This window comes from Quercus suber, unplaced genomic scaffold (genome assembly GCF_002906115.3).
Source record: "Quercus suber isolate HL8 unplaced genomic scaffold, Cork oak 2.0 scaffold_369, whole genome shotgun sequence".
Taxonomy (NCBI): domain Eukaryota; kingdom Viridiplantae; phylum Streptophyta; class Magnoliopsida; order Fagales; family Fagaceae; genus Quercus; species Quercus suber.
The window spans coordinates 191,717-215,402 of NW_027069821.1; the positions used below are offsets into that span (position 1 = coordinate 191,717).

Here is a 23,686-nt window from a genome sequence, read left to right on the forward strand (position 1 = left end):
CTTAAAACGGAAATGCTTTCGTCTCCACCTTTGATGCTCCCCATTCGGATTCAAAGATAATAGAATTGGGCGATGGTCTGAAGTAAAACTATTTAAGTGCCTAATGCTTCCTGCAGGGAACCGAGCAAGCCATTCATAGTTGGCAACCCTTGATCCAACCTTTCCTATATCAACTCACCCCTAGGTCGCCCATGCCAAGTATAGTCCAGACCAGAATAGCCTAAGTCCACAAACCCAAAATGATCAAGAACATCCCTAAAAGCCTGCATAAGATTATGAGCTCGAAGTGCACCACCCTGTTTATCTTCCACTTGTAAGAACTCATTAAAATCCCGAAACAACACCATGGAAGTTTTGGCTTTGACCCCAACATACGCAACATATTCCATCATTCATTTCAAATTCTTGTCTCTGGCTCTTCCAAAAACCTATTAATCTCCATGCATCCTTCATACCCCCCTTAATAATAGCATCTATATGATAGGAAGAGAAGCTATTAACCCAGACATCGCTACTATTTTTCCATATCAAAGCCAACCCACCACCCCTAGCTTCATTAGTCACAGTAAACAGACCATCAAATTTAACTTCAATTTAATACGCTCCATGTGTTTCTTAGTGGACCATGTTTCAGACAAAAACACAATCCCGAGATCTTTTGCTTGAATAATTTCCCAAAGCTCATCAACTGCACAACGGTTCCCATGCCCCCAGCAGTTCCAAGCCAATAGATTCATTGCTATCAGCGGGGCTGGGACCCAGCCACCACCGTTAAATCATCAAATCCCACTTCTCTTTGCTTTTTGTTAAAATCTGTCTCCTTACCCTTCCCTTCTAAATCTTGAAACGTTCTATTTAAAGAAGTCACGCGCCTGCCTTCCTTAGGACTACAAGAGGTAATAACACCCTTCCCTTTAGTTTGGTTTCTAATAGTTGACCGTGTATACCCACTTTTAACCCTAAGTTATCTAAACAAATGATATTCCTGACCATAAAAAAAAAAATAAAAAAAAATAAAAAACATCTGGTCAAACTCCAATTATTACCTTTGCTAGCTCAAACACTAACACCACAATCAAGTGATTCCAAGGAGGACAAATAAAGAAGTGTATTGAAATAGAAAAGATGATGAGTTAAAGAGAAAACAGTTGCCATATAGTAGTAGATCGATGAGGACAATGAATGATCATGTTTGCAATAGAACATGGCCTAGAGATAGCGACAAAATCATACGCCAAGAATTGAAATCCTTTTTATCACTACTCCACTGTGACTCCAATGTTCATCAATAAAAGAAAATAAAACAATGACTTCTACTTGATGGAAACTAGGGAGAGGAAAATGTTGTTTTCCACTTTTGGTTGAGGAAAGAAAATAGAAGAGATAGAAAACAGGGGAGAAAGTTTTCCCTCCCGTACCCACTTTTTTTATCCTCTCAAATTGGGAGGAAAATGGGAAGGGAAAAGTGCTGTGAAATGCATTTTACACAAATACCCTCTTACCTACCCCTCACTTTATTCATGACCTGATAACTTTTGTCTTTTCTCATCCTTATCACTTTACCTTCTCATAGCACAGCAATGTCCAAGTTCTCTTCTATCTCTTTTTTTTTTTTTTTTTTTTTTGGCTGACCGCATTTGCTGACCAAGTTTTTGCTGGTTACAAAATCTTTTGCTCAATTAAATTTATATGTACACTATTGTAATTTTTACATTATAATAATAAAAATAATAATATAAATTTATATGTATGATGTGGTAAATTTTATATTATTTAATGAGTACAAATAAATCTATTTCTTACATATTATGTAATAAGGGTATAATAGTCAATTTTTATAAATTACATTTTCTATCATTCTCTTTTTCTCTTAAACCAAACAAAAGAGTTTTCCATCCCTCCAACCAAACACACAAGAGAGAAAACCAAATATTTTCTATCATCCCACAATTTTTTATCTTCCCATTTTTCTACTCTTCCAACCAAATGAACTCCTAATGAAACCATTTAAAAAAAAACCTACAAACTTCTTTAAGTTCATATATATGGAAATATGTGACACACAGAATCAGATGAGGCATTTATATATTAAATTTTAAATCTCCCAACTAATAGTATATATATATATATATATTATCAGACAGAAACTAATTAATAAAACAATAAAATTAGCAAAAATTAAGAAAACAACAAATGACTTTGAGAAAGCCGTTGTCCAGCTGAGCTGTGTGGGTGGGACAAATCTAATATTCCTTCTTATTAATTCACTATAAATAAATACTTCTTGTCATGAATCCAATTCATAATTAAGCTCTTCGATCTTAACCACCGCCAATTAATCTCTCTCTTTTTCTTTGTTCCTTTTGTATTTCATCTTTGGGTATGGCTGCTTATTATATATCTTTATTATTACGTGGAGGCTGGTCATCATCAGCTATGGCTGTGGGCTTTGCTATATGCATCCTTGTGCTATCGAATACCAGTACTTGTGGTGTTGCTGCTGCTCGTCAGATGGAGGAGATCCCGTCGTCGATGCCGAGAAGTCTTCTGGCAAATAAACTTGCTCTAACGCCACCTATGGGGTAAGCATTTCCTCTTCCCTTTCTTTCTTTTTTCTATGTTAACAATCCTGCTTTTAGTGTTGTTTCCTTTTTAAGTAATTGTATGATCAAAATGCGCAGTACCAAAAATGTTCGGTCTTTCTTATCCCTTCCTCTTTAATTTGGTTAGGAATGATCAAAAACTTAATTAATTAGTTGAAAAATTATCTTTAAAATGATCCTAAGTATGTTTTTATGTCTAGAGTCTAGTGCATGGCTCACGATGAGCCAACTTGTTTATTTAGATCCGATCATTAAAAAAAGACCATGTGATCCATCCATCTACTTGATTAGAGTCTTCTGAACTGAATATATTTTCGTTTAAACTCCATAATAAAATTATCATCGTTCATGCTTAAATGTTGGTTAGTGTTTTAACTTATAAGTTAAAACCCTAATTTGTCTTTTAAAAAAATGGTTTTTTAGAGAGAGGTTATTGAGAGGGATGGTATATACAATCATTATACAAAATATAAATGGTTCGATTTAATCAAATAAAATTTGATATATAATTGAGTAAATGACCAATGGATTTTTATTAATTTTGTCATATTTTAGAGTTTGGGTTATGTGAAAAATTCTAAAATTTCCCATGATAATTGAATAAAAAGAAATTTCTTGGTATTTTTTTTTTTGAGAAGTATCTCGTTTATGTCATCCGTTGATTCAAGAGGATCCTGGACCATATGGGTTTCAAGAATCGGAAATAAGATTGGGATTGGGTACATACCTCAACTACTTTCAATATAACTTTGACAACTCTATCTATCCACGTTGCTATCAAATTAGGTATTCCATTAAGAAGAAGAAATATCATAAATAAATACATTAAAATAAAGATAAAAAGCAAGCATTCTATAACTAGTGAAATTAATTATGTGGTCCTTTGAGAGCCATACAATTGGGTTTATAGTTCTGATGGCCCTAAATTGGGAGCTATCTCCTCCATCCGATCTTAAACATATGTGGATGATGAAGGCCACACAATATATATCTATATATCAAATACATAAAATATTTATAATTAATAAATTAAAAATATGAGCTTCAAGTTTGAAGAGGGGTCAAATATAATATGAATTTAAAGATAAGGGATCTAGTTGTCACATCTAGTCTAACACATATAGCTCTATGATTTTTTTTTTTGGTCATGATGAATCCAATAACATGTTGGGATGCTCATATTACTTGTCGGCATTCGTAAAGTCTTGTGTTGAAGCCTAGGATCTCATCTCTCTTGGTGAGAATTATCTTCATTTAGAGCAGTTAATATCTCTTTCAGTGACCACTATCTTTATTAGAGCAGTAAATACCAAGCCCTTTAGATTGTTCACCTTTTCTTTTTATAGAAACAAATTTTCACTCTTTTTAAGACCTAAGATGTGACACATTTGCAAAAAAAAATTTATAATTCAACTAATTGAAATTTTTTTAGTACTTTTAAAAGAGATATTTAAGATTTAATTGCAATTCAGGTTAGACATTTTTAGGCTAGGCCCCACTGCCTACCGTCAAGTGACAAAATGTTCGCTTTTTCATATTGAAAAAAATCGCAAATTTTCCGCCTTTAATGCGTGTTGGTGGAAAATATTTACTTGGAGAAAACGATTTTTAATTTTTTTTTTTTTTTTTTCATGTGATTGTTGCTTAGAAAATGATTTAGAAAACCTTTTTCCAATATAACTTAAACCGAAAATCATCAATTTTTCATGTTAGTAGAAGAGGTGATGAGACTGTAGTTGTAGTGGTGGTAGTGGTCCATAAAGTGGTGATAATGGTGTGCTGATAATGATGACAATAATGATAGTTGTTATATTGGTGGGGTTAGTTAACGTGGCAATACAAAATAGTAGATAGGTTTAGAAAATGAAAGGAATATTAAAACGTGTATCATTTTCTGAAAATTAAAGAAATATTTTTAATTTTCTTTTAATAATTTTCTGTGATCCATTTATTTTTTCTGCCGTATATAATATGAAAAAAATGTGGATAATAATTTCGGACAAAATGTGAATCTCCTGTACAGGGAAGAAAGGATTTAATCTTATTAATAAATGGGAATAAGAATTGTACCAAACTTGCTTTTAGTCATGCAAGTGATAGGAGGTTGAAGTGTCTAACAAGTCATGCATATGATATAAGTAATGTGTTTGACCTTAGTGAGAGAGTGTAATTAGTTGTATGTGTTTAAATGTTAGTTTGTTTCTTAAAAAAAAAGTCACACGTAATGTTACTTTTTTTTTTCATAAAAAGGAAAAGAAAAGAAAAAAGTCACAAGGAGATTGCCAGTTGATCAACGTTGGCCTTAATTTTCTTTTACTTCTTTTAAAAGAAAATAAGGATCTTCTCTTCTGGTGTACCAGTGCCATCCACGTCATCATCTCTAGTGTTTTTAATTTATTTAGGAAACACCAACATATAATAATTATTAGAGGGCAAGATCGATGTTCTAACTTCTAAGTCTAGACGCTGTACGTCCCATACATAAGATTTTTAAACAACTCTCTTTTTATAGTAGTGATATATAATTGATCTATTTTCTACCAAAAAAAAAGATATATAATTGATCTATAACTATTTTTTCTTCACCTTTTTTTTTTTTAATATTTATTTATTTATTATTCTTAAAGAGCTTAAAGGCTTTTGTTCATTGCTCTTGTACACTATATACTAGGTTTAAGCTATAGTCATTTTAGGACATATATTTTGTCAATGTCTCCTCCACTGCACTAGAGGGAAGTCAACCCAAATTTCGAAACTCATTCTTACCATAAGTCCAATAACGCAACGAATTTCGTTATTTTGTTTTCAAAATTGTTAAGCTACATTTTGTAATTCATTATAATAAAATTGATGTTAATGGTGGGCTCATATGATAAAGATGTTACAACAATTACAACTTGTCTGTAATGATCAACTAAGTTAGCAAAAATAAATAAGTAAAATAATTTTTTTGATCCCTAGAATTTATTTCTCCAGATTTTATTTTATTTTATAGATAGAATAAGATATATATATATATATATTTTTTTTTTTTGAATTCACACGAATTCATACTAGAGCATATGAAAAGCAGTAAGCATAAAAGCATGACATTTTAATTTTAATTGTTGATATAGTCTATTATGATTTATAATAAAAATAGTGTCAATAGTAAGCTCAAAACAGAGAGCTTAACATTTTTTTCTTTGTCTTGTCTTGTTTTGTTTTTGTTTTTATTGAGATAGTTAGAAATATATACATTACTATGCTACTTGAGATTGGAAGGTGCCAATTGAGCTACAAGGCTCTTGACAAGTGCGTAACCTTCTTATATTGATTTATACTTGGCAATGTGATCAATCTTCTTCTTCTTCTTTTTTCCTTTTTCTTTTTTCTTTTTTCTTTTGAATACACAATGTGATCAATCTCTTTTTTTTTGCTAAATACAATGTGATCAATCTCGTATAGCTCTTTGTGTGAAATTCTTTTCTTGTTCGTGTTAAATAAGAATCGTGGAAAAAATGCAACTTCTGTCGTTCATATTTATATTTGTAATCAAATTGTAAGTTTGATCTTAAATTTGACTACAATATTGAGTTGTGATCAGATGGAATAGTTGGAATCACTTTGCCTGCCACATCCAAGAGGAATTGATCAGGGAAACAGGTAATCACATTGTCTATCATAAACATTTGTACGAACTACAAAGGAACTAAATTCGAATATGTATTCACAAGAGTTGTAGCTCAACGCAACTCAACAGAGATGTTTATGATTCGAATTTCCTATCCCATTATAACTATCAAAATTTTTGGAAATTTTTTTTTTTTTGAATAGGTTTTTTTATAATTAAAAAAAATTGAACATGTATTATATGTTTTATTCCATTATTACAGCGGATGCAATGGTGTCAACCGGACTTGCAGCACTGGGATATGAATATATAAATCTAGGTAATTAATAAGCAGCTGCGTTGAGTAGTTATTATAATTAAATTAACATTATCGTTTCAGAATTAGCTAATCGTTTCTTCCCTCTTTTTTTTTTTTTTTTTGGTGGGGTGGGGGTGGTGGGGGGTGTATTTTAAACATTTTTTAGATGATTGCTGGGCTCAACTCAAAAGAGACTCTAAGGTATATGTGCTGCACCGTACCCTTTTTCCTTTAAATTATTAGTTTATTTGTCTTCAAAGGGTCACATTCTATTTTATTGGTATAATTAATTGTACTTCTATCAAAGTACAAAAAACTTCGAGAGTAAAAATTTTAAGCTTCAATAATTTATTAGTTCTAAGTAGTTAAATAACAATTCATAAATTCTGTCAATCTTTTTTAACAAAATATTAATTCTGGCAGGGAAATTTGGTATCTAAGGCTTCGACGTTTCCCTCTGGAATAAAGGCATTAGCAGATTATGTCCATAGTAAAGGGTTGAAACTTGGGATCTATTCTGATGCTGGGTAATGATTTCGTGAATCGAATTTTTTATTTTATTTTATTTAATTAACAATGTAGTAATGTATAATAATTTTAAGTGCCAAAAATTTCGTTCATCTCCACAATCTATATATTATCAGCCAGTGTTTATCAATATATATATATATATATATATTTATGTAGAAATGAGACCTGCAGTGGACAAATGCCCGGATCACTAGGTCATGAGGAACAAGATGCAAATACTTTTGCTTCCTGGGTAAGATTAATTCCTTTTTAAAAGTACTGATTCTTAAGTATTGCCCTAGTTGTTAACATTTAGCTTTTAGCTTTGGGTCTTCTAATTGCGACTTTTTGGTGTTTCCAACCGAGATGTTAGTGTTTAAATCTCCATTTTCCAACTATCAAATTATTTATTAAAAAAAAAAAAAAAAACTTCTACAAACAATTTCATTAGGCTAAGTCATAATTTATCCTATACACAGGGGGTTGACTACTTGAAGTATGATAACTGTCATAATGATGGCACAAGCCCAAAGGAAAGGTATTGCTTCAAAATATACAAGCTTCTGTTGTTATTTTGAATATTCTGTAGACTTTCATATTATGAAATTCGAATTTATATGATTTGAACAAGAAATAGGGGCCCATGGTTAGGAATCCAAAAATCTATAAAACTAAATTCTTTTGCAAGAATAACATTATAGTATTAGTATGGACTAAACATTTGTAAAGCATTACAGTTTTAGGAAAGTCCCATTCTTCCTTTGCATAATCTTTATAGCTTTAATCATACTTGCTTATAATGTGTAATAGGTACCCAAAAATGAGCAAAGCTTTATTGAATTCTGGAAGACCCATCTTCTTCTCTCTATGTGAATGGTGAGTTACATGGTGATGTTTACATTACATTTACATCAAGCAATTTTTGCTATTTATATAACATTACATGATTTCCATAACATTGTTTTGCAGAACATACAACAGATCATGGTTTTGTAATTGGTAGAAAACTTTTTTTTTTTTTTTTTTTTTTTTTTGGGGTTGAATATATATTGCAGTGAATATTAATGTGTAGTCGACGGTGACACTTTTTTATTTTTTATTTTTGTATTTATTAAATTTGTTGCCAACTTCAGGGGACAAGAAGACCCTGCGACTTGGGCTGCAAGTATCGGAAATAGTTGGAGAACGACAGGAGATATTCAGGATAGCTGGGAGAGGTAAGATAAGAAAGTGCTACTTCATATAATTTTTGCAAGCCAAATGTTAGTCAATATCATAGTTCAAGATAAAACTTTGATTCAATAGATTTGTTACTAGTGTTTTATTTTTTAATATAAAACATTTACACAAAATACGTTTTCCTCTATTTCAATTTTAATCGAGTGTATTCGTTCTACAATATAAGAATATTTCAAATGGTAAACATAGCATCAACTCAAGTTCTAGTATTTACAATGCTATCATAACATATGGTAAATACTAAATAAACATAGTACTGTATGTGCTTCCAAAAAAAAGTGAAACTATTAAAATTGAAATGTAAGTTAAATAAGCTAGAATAAACTCATCCAAATATGCTTGTAGCAATGGTACAATTTCAGCTTCAATTTTTAATTTTGCCACAAAATTTGAAAATAACGAAATAAGTTCCTTGTTATATATTCTCATGATTCAATCTAAGAAAAGTATTTTTACATGTGTTTTTTAGCATGATATCTCGTGCAGATCAAAACGACAAATGGGCATCTTATGCTGGACCAGGAGGATGGAATGGTACTAAACTTTATTTATTTATTTACTATTTAATCTATGATGCTGAACAGAATCAGTAGGCTGAACAACTCGGCTTCGATGGATCAAGAGTGGTAGCGAAGGCTTGAAAAGCAAACACACTGTCAGAGGAGACCGGGGTGGACCGGCCTAAGACCCTTTGATGGCTAAGTTAGTATCTTCCTCACCAACGAAATTCTCACTGTCTTGTCGTAATATCAGAATAGTTTGCGTACCTATGCCTGATTCAGACCAACCCTTATATAGAGAACCTCGGGCAGCGTGTTTGCTTTTCAGGCCTTCACTACCGCTCTTGATCCATCGAAGCCGAGTTGTTCAGCCTACTGATTCTGTTCATCATCAATCTATAAACCCATTTTTTATGTATAAACAATAAAAACTTAAACTTTAAATATTTGATTGATGACATAGTTATTGATTTTTTATTGTCTTAAAATTTTGCAAGTATAAATAATATTTGAAGATTATGTAATCCAACAGTGGATTAGGCAAAATTTGAATCCAATAAAAAATATTGAGTGGTGTAATATTACTTTTTTATATGTGTGTTGTCAACTATGGAAGGAAAAAGGACACGCAAGCATATGTCATTCTAGACGTTATCATAATTACAGTCATTGATTTTGTTCTCTATCATTTCCATATGCATTACCCAAAATTTTGACACGAATCCTCTATTATTCGAGTAATAAGAAATAATTCAGAGGATTGTTTGTTTCTCTTATGATAAATAAGAAATTATGAGTTGTGTAAGCCCTCCATTTTCAAGTGATCGAGGTGGTACCACGTAGCCCCTTGGCTTCAAAATGTAAAAGTAACTTATGATAGTGTTAGTTTTTGAATAATAACTATGGAAGGAAAAAGGACACGCAAGCATATGTCATTCTAGACGTTATCATAATTACAGTCATTGATTTTGTTCTCTATCATTTCCATATGCATTACCCAAAATTTTGACACGAATCCTCTATTATTCGAGTAATAAGAAATAATTCAGAGGATTGTTTGTTTCTCTTATGATAAATAAGAAATTATGAGTTGTGTAAGCCCTCCATTTTCAAGTGATCGAGGTGGTACCACGTAGCCCCTTGGCTTCAAAATGTAAAAGTAACTTATGATAGTGTTAGTTTTTGAATAATAAGTGGTAAGTCAGTTTTCCAACTAACTAATTGGTTTCAGATCCTGATATGCTTGAAGTTGGAAATGGAGGAATGACAACAGAGGAGTACCGTGCACATTTCAGTATATGGGCGTTAGCTAAGGTAGTCTGGCAAATATTACTAATATATTTTTTTTGAAATCATTCATATACCACATTTTAAATTAGAATGTCAGTTTTTAAAATATGCAGTTGATCAAACCAGTGTTTTGTTCATGTTTATAGGCTCCTTTATTGATTGGATGCGATATTCGATCAATGGACAATATGACATTTAAATTACTAAGCAACAAGGAAGTTATTGCAGTTAATCAAGGTACATCAGAAACATTGCTTATCTTCCCTAATACATCTGAAATTGCTTACGATGCTATATTTGGACAGATAAACTTGGAGTTCAAGGGAAAAAGGTTAAGAAGGATGGAGATTTAGAGGTAAGCTTTTATCATATTATTTTCATTAGTGTGTAGCCCTGTGCACATGCTCAGATACAATTAAAAATAATAGCATTAATTATACAGTTCAAATTATATTTTTTAAAAGAGGTTCAAATTATACATAGAATTAACTTATACTTTTATAAAATTATACATTTCCAAAATATGTAATGGTTTCTCATTATATATATATGATTTAGAATTTAATTGGTTTTAGACTTTTCGATTTTTGCACCTAATAATTCACTTACCACAAAAATTAAAAACTTAGACAGACACGTGGTGGAAAATTGGACTACAATTCAAATCTAATTTAGAATCTAATTGTATTTGGACTCTTCAATTTTTACATTCAAAAATTCACTTGGCACAAAATTAAAAATTAAATGGGATACGTGGCACAAAATTGAGAATATAATTAAAATCTAATTGGATTTTCTCTAAGTTTTGGCTATTAGTATTGATGATGCACAAGAATCAGTAGGCTGGATGCTTCGGGCTACGGTGGTGACTTGATGACCTGAAGAGAAAAAAGAGATTGTCAAGGGTGACTGGTGTGAACTGGTTAAGAACAATACGACGGTTAAGTCAGTTTTTTCTCTAGATAAAACAAGGATGGTGAATTAGTGAGTAGTAGAACTTACCTTGGTTCAATAAGACTTGATCATTTTATAGAGAGTTAGGAATGGGTCTACTTGTTTGGATCCATTATCATCATGGGGAATGTGTAGAGTTAATAGAGAAAATGGAGCGAATTTCGGGGAATCCTCCCCACATTCTGGAATGGCAAATCGTGGTCTGATTGCATAGAACCTGTAGAAAGCTCCTTTGAAATTGGCTAAGTGTTGTTTGGTCGTCCATGCCCTTGTACCATGGACGACAATCTTGATTTGGACGATCACGATATTCATGGACGGACCTTGTTCATGTTTATGGTGCTTCTGTTGGCCTTCCTTCCTTATAAAACGTTTTGGACACGATCTGGTCATGGACGACTACCATGGACAAACTAAACATAATTTGAACTCCCATTAGTTCCCCCCTTGTCCTTGTGTCGTCCATATCACTGTTACCTTGACATGTGGCGATTTTTTTATTGGTTGAAGGATTTTCCAAGTGGCATGTCAAGGTGATTTGGGATCAGACGTCTTGGATGTTGACACGTGGCGTAATCCTAGCAGTCTACAGGTCACGTTGTTTTGGTCTTCAAAAAATTACCACGTGGCATATTCTGGTTGACTTGCGTCGTTTTAGTGTCCCACCCTGTTGCCTATAAATAGGAGAATACCTTTCCTACCCTCTCACATTTCTCATATTTTCCTCTTTAACATCAGTCGTCCTTTGCTCCTTGTCTAGGAGTTTTCTTCCATCCTTAGTCCTCTTCATTTAGAACCAAGTATCCTCTTTTCTTCGTCTGTAGGTTTTCTTTAGAATTCTTTACAAAATGGCTGAGAAAGTAGTGTCTTCGTCTAATGATAGGGATGAGAGAGAGATAGACAAGTACCAGGATGAAAGCAACAGTAGTGATAACAATAGTGAGAGTAATAGTAATGGTAGTGATTCTACGGACGAGCAGTACTTGTCTGGAATCCTTGGAGTTCCCTTAAAGGTTCTTCAGAAGGAGTTGAGGCAGAAGGCAGCATCTAGGTCGTTCACTAGTCCATCCACCAGTGCCTAACCATCCTTCCCCTCCTCTAGTGAGGAGGAGGACATTTTGTATTGCTGCACCATGGACATTCCTTTAGAAATAGATGAGAAGAGGCTTTATATACTTAGGGATAAATACCAAATCCCGAACGAGGTTAATCCCCATCTTGCTGCTTCTGGTGAATGGTGTTGTACCTCGAATTCAAGGGTTGTCATATATGAGGCTTACTTGTTAGGGGGTCTTAGGCTGCCTCTGAATGCTTTCGCTAGGGAGCTTCTCCATAGGTTAGGTATAGGACTAAACCAACTCAACCTCGATGCATGGAGGATCATTGTGTCCATGCAAGTGTTGCAGAGAGAGATTTTCGATGGGAACCGTCCTCTTACTATGGATGAGTTCTTATATTGTTATAAACCTTCTAAAATAAGCAAATCTTTAGGTTTCTACCAGTTTTTAGCTAGGGGTTCTAGTTTTAGGTTAATAAGGTCCCTTCCCTCATTTGATAAGAGGTGGAAGACGGTGTTCTTCTTTGTCTCTGGGTATTGGGCAGGGAACCCTGTTGAGGTAGGCATGGACCTATTTCCTCCTTACACCGGTGAGATGGGTCATTTGCTTTCCAAGGGTATATTACCTTGTCTAACTTCATTTTTTTCTTTATTTTTCAGCTGTAAGACGACCTTCCTTGACTAACTTCTTCCTAAAAAGCATCCAACAAACGCATTCCTTTGTTGACAGGACCTTCTATTCCATAGCGATGCTTCGCCGTCTAGCGACTTAGGGGCTTGGACTTGAACCTACAGAAGAAGCATTAGCCCACAAGCTTACTACTCATCAATGTAAGTTATTTATTTTCTTACACTTTTGCTTGTTCCTACTCATTTAGTTCGTCTAGACTCTGATGATCCTCTTTCTTTTGTATAGAAATAGCAACTATGAAGGAAAATAAGGGGAAATGTCTTGCTGTTGGTGATGAGGTCGTGCAGTCTGGGGAAAAGGTCCCTATCTAGACTCATCCACCTGCTGGCCACATTGAAGCTCGTCCCTCTAGCCTCGTCGGAAAAAAGGAAGACTGTGTTTAAGAAACTGGACATAGGTAACCTTCCTAGCCGTTGAGGCAATAAAAAGAAGAAGGTTGATTCTTCGATGCCGTCCACCACTCTTATCGTGGTTCTTAACCCTGCCACTCCTACTGCCAAACTTATGGTCCCCAAGATCGATGCTTCCCTCACTCGTCCTGATGCAAAACCGTGTAACCCTTTTCTTAAAGCCCCTCTTTCTGACGATGGTCCCTTGACTTTTCTAAGGAGTGAGAACCTAGCTTGGAATATGTTCAAGCAAGTGGTGAGAAATGAGGACATCTCCATATGCTACGATATGTCCATCAAGGAATTCGAGCATTCCACAATCCATGATCTCTTCAAGATAACTTTTCTTCGTCCATATTAAGTCATGTACTTCATCTTCAAGTAACCTTTTGACGATACATATTTTGCGTATACTGCAGGTTATGACTAAGTTCATGGCGGCATCTAGACAAGCCATGGATTTGGATAAAGAGAGGATCAGGATGAAGACGAAGATAAGGGACATGGAGGAGTCAAGTCGTAAGGTTGGGGAGACAAGGAAGTTGGGGGATGAGGTGAAAGAGTTGAAGAACCTTGCTGAGGAGTTGAAGGTGGACATTGTCGAGAAGGATACTTGTTTGGAACATCTTTAGAAGCAGAATGACGAGCTCAGGTCCTTTCTGAGTAAATCTAAAGACGAGTTCATTAAGGAATTCAAGACATCAATTAGTTTATTGACCTCCTGGACAAGAACTACGCTGCGGGCTTTGAGGGCTTCCATGTGGACGCCGTCGAAGCTTTTCCTGGAGTGGATTTTGATTCCATCAAGCTCCCTACTATTGCTGAGAGTTCCTTACTCTAGACTAGCTCAGAGGACGTAAATATTGAAGACTATACCTCTACCCCTCATCCCACGAAGGACGACTGAAAGTATGGGGGTGTTGCCCCTAGTGGTTTATCCCAGTAGTTTAATTTGTAAGCAAAAATTTATTTTCATCATCATCATTTTCTTCTCTCTCTTTTTTTTTTTTTTTTGGTGGGGGGTGGGGTCCGTTGTTTTGGACCATTTTAAATTTCTCCAAGTACATTTACTCTGTCCATGTTTAAGGACGGAAGTTTTAAACACTTTCCTTTTTGGGCTTATTACTCTTAAGGGTTTTTGGATGGTGGTCGTCTATCCTTTTTATTTATAAATACAAATCTCGTCTATCTTTGTTTGTTTTTATCCCTTTTGTTGCTAGCTTTATTGTTCAAGTATTCATTCGTTCATGGTTTGGACTTCACTTATTTAGGGACTTTGAAATGGTTAAGTGTTTGCTCGTCCATTATTGGGACTTCACTTGAGATAAGACATAATGGGAATGGTCCAGTTGGCTTCTCAGTCCATATAATGTACCTCCAGAACGTCTATAGCAGCTGCGAGTCTCCCTATTGGGACTTCACTCCAAGTGACTTAGCTAACTCTAAGCTTTTGAGGAGGGCTTTCATACTCAGCTTCATTGTTGGTCGTCTGGAATTGTAGACATATTGCGTACTCTAGACAATCTCCTTTGGGTGATTGCAAGATTATACCAACTCCTCTCGCATACCGAGTAGACGAACCATCCACGTGGACAATCTACTGTTTTGCCCCTTGGTCTCTACTCTGCTGATCATGGGTAAGAGTGAATTCTGCGATAAAGTCTACGAGTACTTGGGCTTTTATTACTTCTCTAGGGTGATATCTTACGTCAAACTCACTGAGTTTTACTGCCTGCTAGATCAGTCATATAGCTGCTTCCAGCTTATTCATAACCTTCTTGAGTGGATGATTTATTAGGATGATGATGTGAGCTTGGAAATAAGGCCTGAGTTTTCTTACTGTTATTACCAATGAAAAGGCTAACTTTTCTGTTGGCAAGTATCATCTTTCAGCTCCTCTTAAGGCCTTGCTGGTGTAGTAGACGGGCTTCTACACCTTTTCTTCTTCCCTAATTAAGGTTGAGTTCACTGCATGAGGGGACACCGCTAGGTACAGATATAACTCTTCACCTGGTTTGGACGGGCTCAACAACAGAGTTGAAGTGAGTTTTCTTACTGCTGTTACCAATGAGAAGGCTAACTTTTCTCTTTGGGGACTCTATGCTCAGTATCGCCTGGATTTTGCTAGGATTTGCTTCAATTCCCCTCTGTGAAACCATAAAACCAAAGAACTTTCCTAATGAAACTTTGAAGGCATATTTGCTCGGATTCAACTTCATGTTGTATTGTCTAAGCATGTTAAAAGTCTCTTGGAGGTCGTCCAAGTGCTGCATCTCCTTCGCGCTTTTGACCAGCATGTCGTCCATGGACACTTCAACATTTTGCCCAATTTGTAGACGAAACATGTGGTTGACTAGTCTTTAATAAGTGGTTCCTGCATTTTTCAAATCAAAAGACATTACTTTGTAACAAAACAAACCTTGACTTGTGATGAAGGATGTTTTCTCCTGGTTTGCCTCGTCCATCTTGATTTGATTGTACCCCGAGAATGCGTCCATGAAACTTAACAATTGGTGTCCGGCTATTGAGTCTACCAGCTAGTTGATGCATGGAAAGGGATAACTATCCTTAGGGCATACATTGCTCAAATCTATAAAGTCCACACACATCCTCTATTTGCCATTAGTTTTTTTTACCATCACTACATTAGCTAGTCAATTAGGGTAGTAGACTTTGCAAACAAACTCTGTTGTTACCAACTTCTAGACTTCTTCTTTGATGGCATTGTCTTACTCTAGGGCGAACAATCTCCTTTTCTGACAGACATGCTTATAAGACGGGGACACATTTAGACGATGAGTAATCACACTTGGGTCAATCTCAGGCATGTCTCTATGGCTCCACACAAAAACATCCGTGCTCTTCTTGAGGAATTGGGCGAGATCTTGCTTCGTCTTCTCTTCTATGCTTGTTCCAATTCTAGTAAACTTCTCCAGGTTAGACTTGTTGTCCAAAGGAACATCTTCCAATACTTCAATATGTACAGAAACTGTTCTTCTTTCTTTAATGTTCATCATTTGCATCTGCTTGTCCATTGCTAGCTAACACTCTCTAACCGCTAGCTGGTTTCCTTGTACTTCTCCAATGCCATATTCCATTGGGAATTCAACGGAAAAGTGATCGGTGGATGTTGCAGTCTTCCAACTGTTCAAAGTTGATCGTTTATGGGTAAGAGTTGACTACGATTGGCAAGGAGATACTGCCTACTGGTAGAACCTCAATTCATCCAAACCCAATCGAAGACATATTCACTGGACGAAGTAATTCCTTATTAATTCTCATTTGCTGGAAGGTTGGATAGTAGAGGATATTTGCTGAACTCCAATTATCTACTAACACTCTTCTTGTTGTGTAATTTGTAATCGTCAAAGTGATAACAATTGCATCTTCATAAGGATGATGCAGTTTCCTTGCATTTTCGTCCGTGAAAGTAATAGCAGGCTCGTCTACTCTGGACATCCTTGGTGGGAGATCAGTGAGTTGAACATTCTGAACTACCCGTAAGTAAGTCTTCTTGGTTTTGGATGAGCTTCCGGATGACATTTCCCTTACAATAGCCCTTATTTCTCCTAGTGGCTGACACATTGACTCTTTCGCTTTGCCTTTCAATGGTTGCCTTTTGTCTTTGTGGTCTTGTCCAAGGAAATTCTTCAATTTTCCTTGCTTAATGAGAACTTTAATTTGCTACTTCAAGTCATAACACTCGTCCGTACCATGTTCGTGATCTCGATGGAAGCGACAGTACTTGTTTTTGTTTCGTTTTCTAGGATCTCCTTTCATCTTCTCTGGTCATTTCAAGGACGGGTTGTCTTTGGTTTGCATCAACACTTGGTCAAATGGGGTATTTAAGGGAGTGTAGTTGGAATATCGTCCTGAGGATGATCCTGCCTTCCTGCTGTCTCGATCTCTTTTCTCCCCCGTCTTGGCCTTCTTTGGACAAGGGCCTTGCTCTGGATGGTGTACATATCCAACTTCCACTCGTTCAGTCTTTTTCTTTTTCTTGGCAATAATCACATCCTTAGCATTTATGACACTTTAGGTTGAGTGTATCAACTTGGCCATCGTCTTTAGCTCTTGGTCATACAACTTATGGATGAACAAATTTGAAGTAACTCTATTGTAGAAGGCTGCTAAGAGGATCTTATCGTCCATCTTGTTTACCAATAAGGCTTCCCAGTTAAAATGACTGATGAAAGTCCGAAAACTCTCGTTTTCTCCTTACTCTATGTTTAGTAAACTGGACGAGGAACGCTTATGCCTTTGGCCTTCAACGAAGTTGTTAACGAACAACTTACTTAACTCCTAGAATGAAGTTATGGTGTTTGGTGGTAGTTTACCAAACCACACCTTGGCTAGGCCTTTCAACTTGGTAGAAAAGGCTCTGCACATGATTTCATCTGGTACGCCTTGCAGATGCATGGTTGTCTTGAATGTGGTGATATGATTGCAAGGGCCTCGCGTTCCATCATATGAGTCCATGGTAGGCATTTTGAACTTGGAGGGTAGAGGATGACTGTGATGGATGCGATGAAGGGAGAGTCAGTTCTATGGATGAGATCATCCACCTGGTTTGCTCTCCTTATGGAGTCCTTCATCTCCTCCATGGCTTTCTTTATCTGGTCCATTTCTCTCTCCAAGTGTGGCACCATTCGAGTGATGGTACCTCTGGGCTAATCTCCTCCTTTAACACTGTTCTCCGCCCCTCCATTCTCTGGATTTTGCCCGTGCTCCTCGCCGCGTCATTGTCGACGTCTGTTGACTTCTCTAGTTAACTCCTGGTTTTGTTGCATCATGTCTGCCATTGCAGCTGTTATGGACTATAGCTATTGTTGGACAGACAGCAGTGGTGGTGCTGGTGCACGATTTGGATGACTGGAGGCATTTCCACTCTCCTGGTGTTCTGGAGTGGTGGCCATCGACCTAGTCCGAACCATGTAGTCTTTTTTGTCTTGGAAAATAAGGTGGTTAACACATAGAAACTTTGCTTACTCCCCACAAACGGCGCCAACTGATGATGTGCAAGAATCAGTAGGCTTGATGCTCCAAGCTACGGTGGTGGCTTGATGACCTGAAGAGAAAAAAGAGATTGTCAAGGGTGATCGAAGTGAACCGGCCAAAAACCCTCCGGCGGTTAAGTCAGTTTTCTCTCTAGAACACAAGGATGATGAATTAGTGAGTAGTAGAACTTACCTTGGTTGAATGAGATTTGATCCTTTTATAGAGAGTTAGGAGTGAGTCTATTTGTTCGGATCTATCATCATGGGGGATGTGTGGAGTTAATGGAGTGGATTTCGGGGAATCCTCCCCGTGTTCTGGAATGGCAGATCGTGGTCTGATTGCATAGAACTTGTAGAAAGCTCATTTGAAATTGGCTAAGTGTTGTTTGGTCATTCATGCCCTTGTGCCACGACTATTATGATTTGGACAATCATGATATTCATTGACGGACCCTGTTCATGTTTGTGGTGCTTCTGTTGGGCTTCCTTCCTTATTAAACGTTTTGGATGCGATCTGGTCATGGACAAACTAAACTTAATTTAGACCCCCATCAAGTATATATATAAATTGATCATATATGAATCCATGTTTATATACGTGACATTTTGTGCATGTATAACTGGCTAAATCATGGGCATCAACTAAAAAAAAAAAAAAATGAAACAAAAGGTTGAGCAAAGTATAATCGACTTTTACTGCTAGAATTTGCATTGCATAAATGGAGTCAATCAATTCTTCATCCATAGTTAAACGTCTAATTATAGTATAAGATATAATTACATAAATTTTTTTAAAATAAAACTTTTATGTAGGTTTGGGCTGGTCCTCTCAGTGATAACAAGGTAGCAATAATCCTGTGGAACAGAGGTTCATCAACTGCTACGGTTACTGCTTATTGGTCTGATATAGGCCTCAAACCAGAAACTGTTGTCAGTGCACGAGATTTATGGGCGGTAAGATTTGTAAGTTGTAACTAGGATTTGATTTGATTTATTTATTTTCCAAAAATGCGAGAAGGCATATTATACTCTTCTATAGTGTTATTTAGAGCTTCCTTGATTTGTGCAGCATTCAACACAATCATCAGTACAGGGACAATTCTCACTCAAAACGAAAAAAAGAAAAAAATCAGTACAGGGACAACTCTCTGCCAATTTGGAGTTCCATGCATGTAAAATGTATGTCTTAACTCCTCAATAAAGATGGATTTCGTCCGACCTATTTCAAGGCAATCAGATAGATATGACTTGTAATATCTGGTGGTTTGTTTAAATCACTTAACAGACTGATCATTTAAATATAAAAATAATGGATGGGAGTAGATTATAACAAATTAATTTGGAAAACACATTGTTTCATTCTTGGAGGCCCTACTGGCTGCTATTTTGCTCATATTTTGCCAAAACATATAACATAAAACAGATCAAATAGCCTCCTAAGAAATACTTTGCTTGCCATTGTAAAGTCCAGGATCCATAATCCAAAAAATTGCATATATGAGAAAAATGAGAGACACCCATGTCGATTTTCACTCAATAAAGTGGAAACTACCAATTTCATAAGATTTTTTTTTTTTTTTTTTTGGTGGGGGGTGGGGTCCATTGTTTTGGACCATTTTAAATTTCTCCAAGTACATTTACTCTGTCCATGTTTAAGGACGGAAGTTTTATACACTTTCCTTTTTGGGCTTATTACTCTAAGGGTTTTTGGATGGTGGTCGTCTATCCTTTTTATTTATAAATACAAATCTCATCTATCTTTGTTTGTTTTTATCCCTTTTGTTGCTAGCTTTATTGTTCAAGTATTCATTCGTTCATGGTTTGGACTTCACTTATTTAGGGACTTTGAAATGGTTAAGTGTTTGCTCGTCCATTATTGGGACTTCACTTGAGATAAGACATGATGGGAGTGGTCCAGTTGGCTTCTCAGTCCATATGATGTACCTCCAGAACGTCTATATCAGCTACGAGTCTCCTTATTGGGACTTCACTCCAAGTGACTTAGCTAACTCTAAGCTTTTGAGGAGGGCTTTCATACTCAGCTTCATTGTTGGTCGTCTAGAATTGTAGACATATTGCGTACTCTAGACAATCTCCTTTGGGTGATTGCAAGATTATACCAACTCCTCCTGCATACCAAGTAGACGAACCATCCACGTGGACAATCCATTGTTTTGCCCCTTGGTCTCTACTCTACTGATCATGGGTAAGAGTGAATTCTGCGATAAAGTCTACGAGTACTTGGGCTTTTATTACTTCTAGGGTGATATCTTACGTCAAACTCACTGAGTTTTACTGCCTGCTAGATCAGTCATATAGCTGCTTCCAGCTTATTCATAGCCTTCTTGAGTGGATGATCTATTAGGACGATGATGTGAGCTTGGAAATAAGGCTTGAGTTTTCTTACTGTTGTTACCAATGAAAATGCTAACTTTTCTGTTGGCGAGTATCGTCCTTCAGCTCCTCTTAAGGCCTTGCTGGTGTAGTAGAGGGGCTTCTACACCTTTCCTTCTTCCCTAATTAAGGTTGAGTTCACTGCATGAGGGGACACCGCTAGGTATAGATATAACTCTTCACCTGGTTTGGACGGGCTCAACAACAGAGTTGAAGTGAGTTTTCTTACTGCTGTTACCAATGAGAAGGCTAACTTTTCTATTGGTGGGTATCGTCCTTTAGCTCCTCTTAAGGCCTTGCTGGTGTAGTAGATGAGTTTTTTCACCTTTCCTTCTTCCCTAATTAAGGTTGAGCTCATTGCATGATGGGACATCGCTAGGTACAGATATAACTCTTCACCTGGTTTGGACGGGCTCAACAACGTAGATGAAGTGAGATACGCCTTAAGGTCTTCAAATGTCCGTTAACACTCGTTCGTCCATTCAAATGTTTTCCTTAATACTCTGAAAAATGGTAAACATTTATCAACAACTTTTGAGAAGAACCTGTTGAAGGCTGCTACTTGTCCAGTGAGGCTTTGGACTTCTTTGACATTCTTTGGGGACTCTATGCTCATTATCGCCTGGATTTTGCTAGGATTTGCTTCAATTCCCCTCTGTGAAACCATAAAACCAAAGGACTTTCCTAATGAAACTTTGAAGGCATATTTGCTCGGATTCAACTTCATGTTGTATTGTCTAAGCATGTTAAAAGTCTCTTGGAGGTCGTCCAAGTGCTGCATCTCCTTCGCGCTTTTGACCAGCATGTCGTCCATGGACACTTCAACATATTGCCCAATTTGTAGACGAAACATGTGGTTGACTAGTCTCTGATAAGTGGCTCCTGCATTTTTCAAATCAAAAGACATTACTTTGTAACAAAACAAACCTTGACTTGTGATGAAGGATGTTTTCTCCTGGTTTGCCTCGTCCATCTTGATTTGATTGTACCCCAAGAATGCGTCCATGAAACTTAACAATTGGTGTCCGGCTATTGAGTTTACCAGCTAGTTGATGCATAGAAAGGGATAACTATCCTTAGGGCATACATTGTTCAAATCTATAAAGTCCACACACATCCTCCATTTGCCATTAGTTTTTTTTACCATCACTACATTAGCTAGCCAATTAGGGTAGTAGACTTTGTGAACAAACTCTGTTGTTACCAACTTCTAGACTTCTTCTTTGATGGCATTGTCTTGCTCTAGGGCAATCTCCTTTTCTGACAGACAGGCTTATAAGACGGGGACACATTTAGACGATGAGTAATCACACTTGGGTCAATCTCAGGCATGTCTTTATGGCTCCACGCAAAAACATCCGTGCTCTTCTTGAGGAATTGGGCGAGATCTTGCTTCGTCTTCTCTTCCATGCTTGTTCCAATTCTAGTAAACTTCCCCAGGTTGGACTTGTCCAAAGGAACATCTTCCAATACTTCAATATGTACAGAAATTGTTATTCTTTCTTTAATGTTCATCGTTTGCATCTGCTTGTCTATTGCTAGCTAACACTCTCTAGCCGCTAGCTGGTTTCCTTGTACTTCTCCAATGCCATATTCCATTGGGAATTCAACGGAAAAGTGATCGGTGGATGTTGCAGTCTTCCAACTGTTCAAAGTTGGTCGTCCATGGGTAAGAGCTGACTACGATTGGCAAGGAGATACTGCCTACTGGTAGAACCTCAATTCATCCAAACCCAATCGAAGGCATATTCACTGGACGAAGTAATTCCTTATTAATTCTCATTTGCTGGAAGGTTGGATAGTAGAGGATATTTGCTGAACTCCTATTATCTACTAACACTCTTCTTGTTGTGTAATTTGCAATCGTCAAAGTGATAATAATTGCATCTTCATAAGGATGATGCAGTTTCCTTGCATTTTCGTCCGTGAAAGTAATAGCAGGCTCGTCTACTCTGGACGTCCTTGGTGGGAGATCAGTGAGTTGAACATTCTGAACTACCCGCAAGTAAGTCTTCTTGGTTTTGGATGAGCTTCCGGATGACATTTCCCTTACAATAACCCTTATTTCTTCTAGTGGCTGACACATTGACTCTTTCGCTTTGCCTTTCAATGGTTGCCTTTTGTCTTTGTGGTCTTGTCTAAGGAAATTCTTCAATTTTCCTTGCTTAATGAGAACTTTAATTTGCTACTTCAAGTCATAACACTCGTCCGTGTCATGTCCGTGATCTCGATGGAAGCGACAGTACTTGTTTTTGTTTCGTTTTCTAGGATCTCCTTTCATCTTCTCTGGTCATTTCAAGGATGGGTTGTCTTTGGTTTGCATCAACACTTGGTCAAATAGGGTATTTAAGGGAGTGTAGTTGGAATATCGTCCTGAAGATGATCCTACCTTCCTGCTGTCTCGATCTCTTTTCTCCCCCGTCTTGGCCTTTTTTGGACAAGGGCCTTGCTCTGGATGGTGTACATATCCAGCTTCCACTCGTTCAGTCTTTTTCTTTTTCTTGGCAATAATCACATCCTTAGCTTTTATGAAACTTTAGGTTGAGTGTATCAACTTGGCCATCGTCTTTAGCTCTTGGTCATACAACTTATGGATGAACAAATCTGAAGTAACTCTATTGTAGAAGGTTGCTAAGAGGATCTTATCGTCCATCTTGTTTACCAATAAGGCTTCCCAGTTAAAACGACTGATGAAAGTCCGAAAACTCTCGTTTTCTCCTTGCTCTATGTTTAGTAAACTGGACGAGGAACGCTTATGCCTTTGGCCTTCAACGAAGTTGTTGACGAACAACTTACTTAACTCCTGGAATGAAGTTATGGTGTTTGGTGGTAGTTTACCAAACCACACCTTGGCTAGGCCTTTCAACTTGGTAGAAAAGGCTCTGCACATGATTTCATCTGGTACGCCTTGCAAATGCATGGTCGTCTTGAATGTGGTGATATGATTGCAAGGGCCTCGCGTTCCATCATATGAGTCCAAGGTAGGCATTTTGAACTTGGAGGGTAGAGGATGACTGTGATGGATGCGGTGAAGGGAGAGTCAGTTCTATGGATGAGATCATCCACATGGTTTGCTCTCCTTATGGAGTCCTTCATCTCCTCCATGGCTTTCTTTATCTGGTCCATTTCTCTCTCCAAGTGTGGCACCATT

The 23,686-nt window shown here is 36.7% G+C and overlaps 1 protein-coding gene across 4 annotated transcripts; it reads left to right on the top strand.

Moving 5' to 3' along the window:
* The first annotated feature begins 2,196 nt into the window (after window positions 1-2,196).
* LOC112022569 (alpha-galactosidase) lies at window positions 2,197-19,534 on the top strand. 4 transcript variants are annotated; one of them, XR_010623819.1, is made up of 16 exons: window positions 2,197-2,582; window positions 6,190-6,248; window positions 6,479-6,535; window positions 6,681-6,715; window positions 6,938-7,041; window positions 7,202-7,277; window positions 7,504-7,562; window positions 7,835-7,900; window positions 8,158-8,241; window positions 8,733-8,797; window positions 9,995-10,077; window positions 10,200-10,290; window positions 10,359-10,408; window positions 12,795-12,895; window positions 12,981-13,152; window positions 18,955-19,034. XR_010623819.1 is itself a non-coding variant. In XM_024055181.2 (15 exons), exons 1-15 carry the CDS (start codon window positions 2,383-2,385, stop codon window positions 19,340-19,342), a joined length of 1,311 nt encoding a protein of 436 aa, XP_023910949.2. In that variant the 5' UTR covers window positions 2,197-2,382; the 3' UTR covers window positions 19,343-19,534. The 4 variants fall into 4 exon arrangements, 3 of the variants coding, with proteins under 3 accessions (XP_023910949.2, XP_065616551.1, XP_023910950.2); XM_024055181.2 differs by lacking the exons at window positions 12,795-12,895; window positions 12,981-13,152 and adding an exon at window positions 19,211-19,534 and having other exon boundaries at window positions 18,955-19,104; XM_024055182.2 differs by lacking the exons at window positions 12,795-12,895; window positions 12,981-13,152 and adding an exon at window positions 19,211-19,534 and having other exon boundaries at window positions 2,201-2,582; window positions 18,955-19,095.
* The last annotated feature ends 4,152 nt before the right edge of the window (window positions 19,535-23,686 follow it).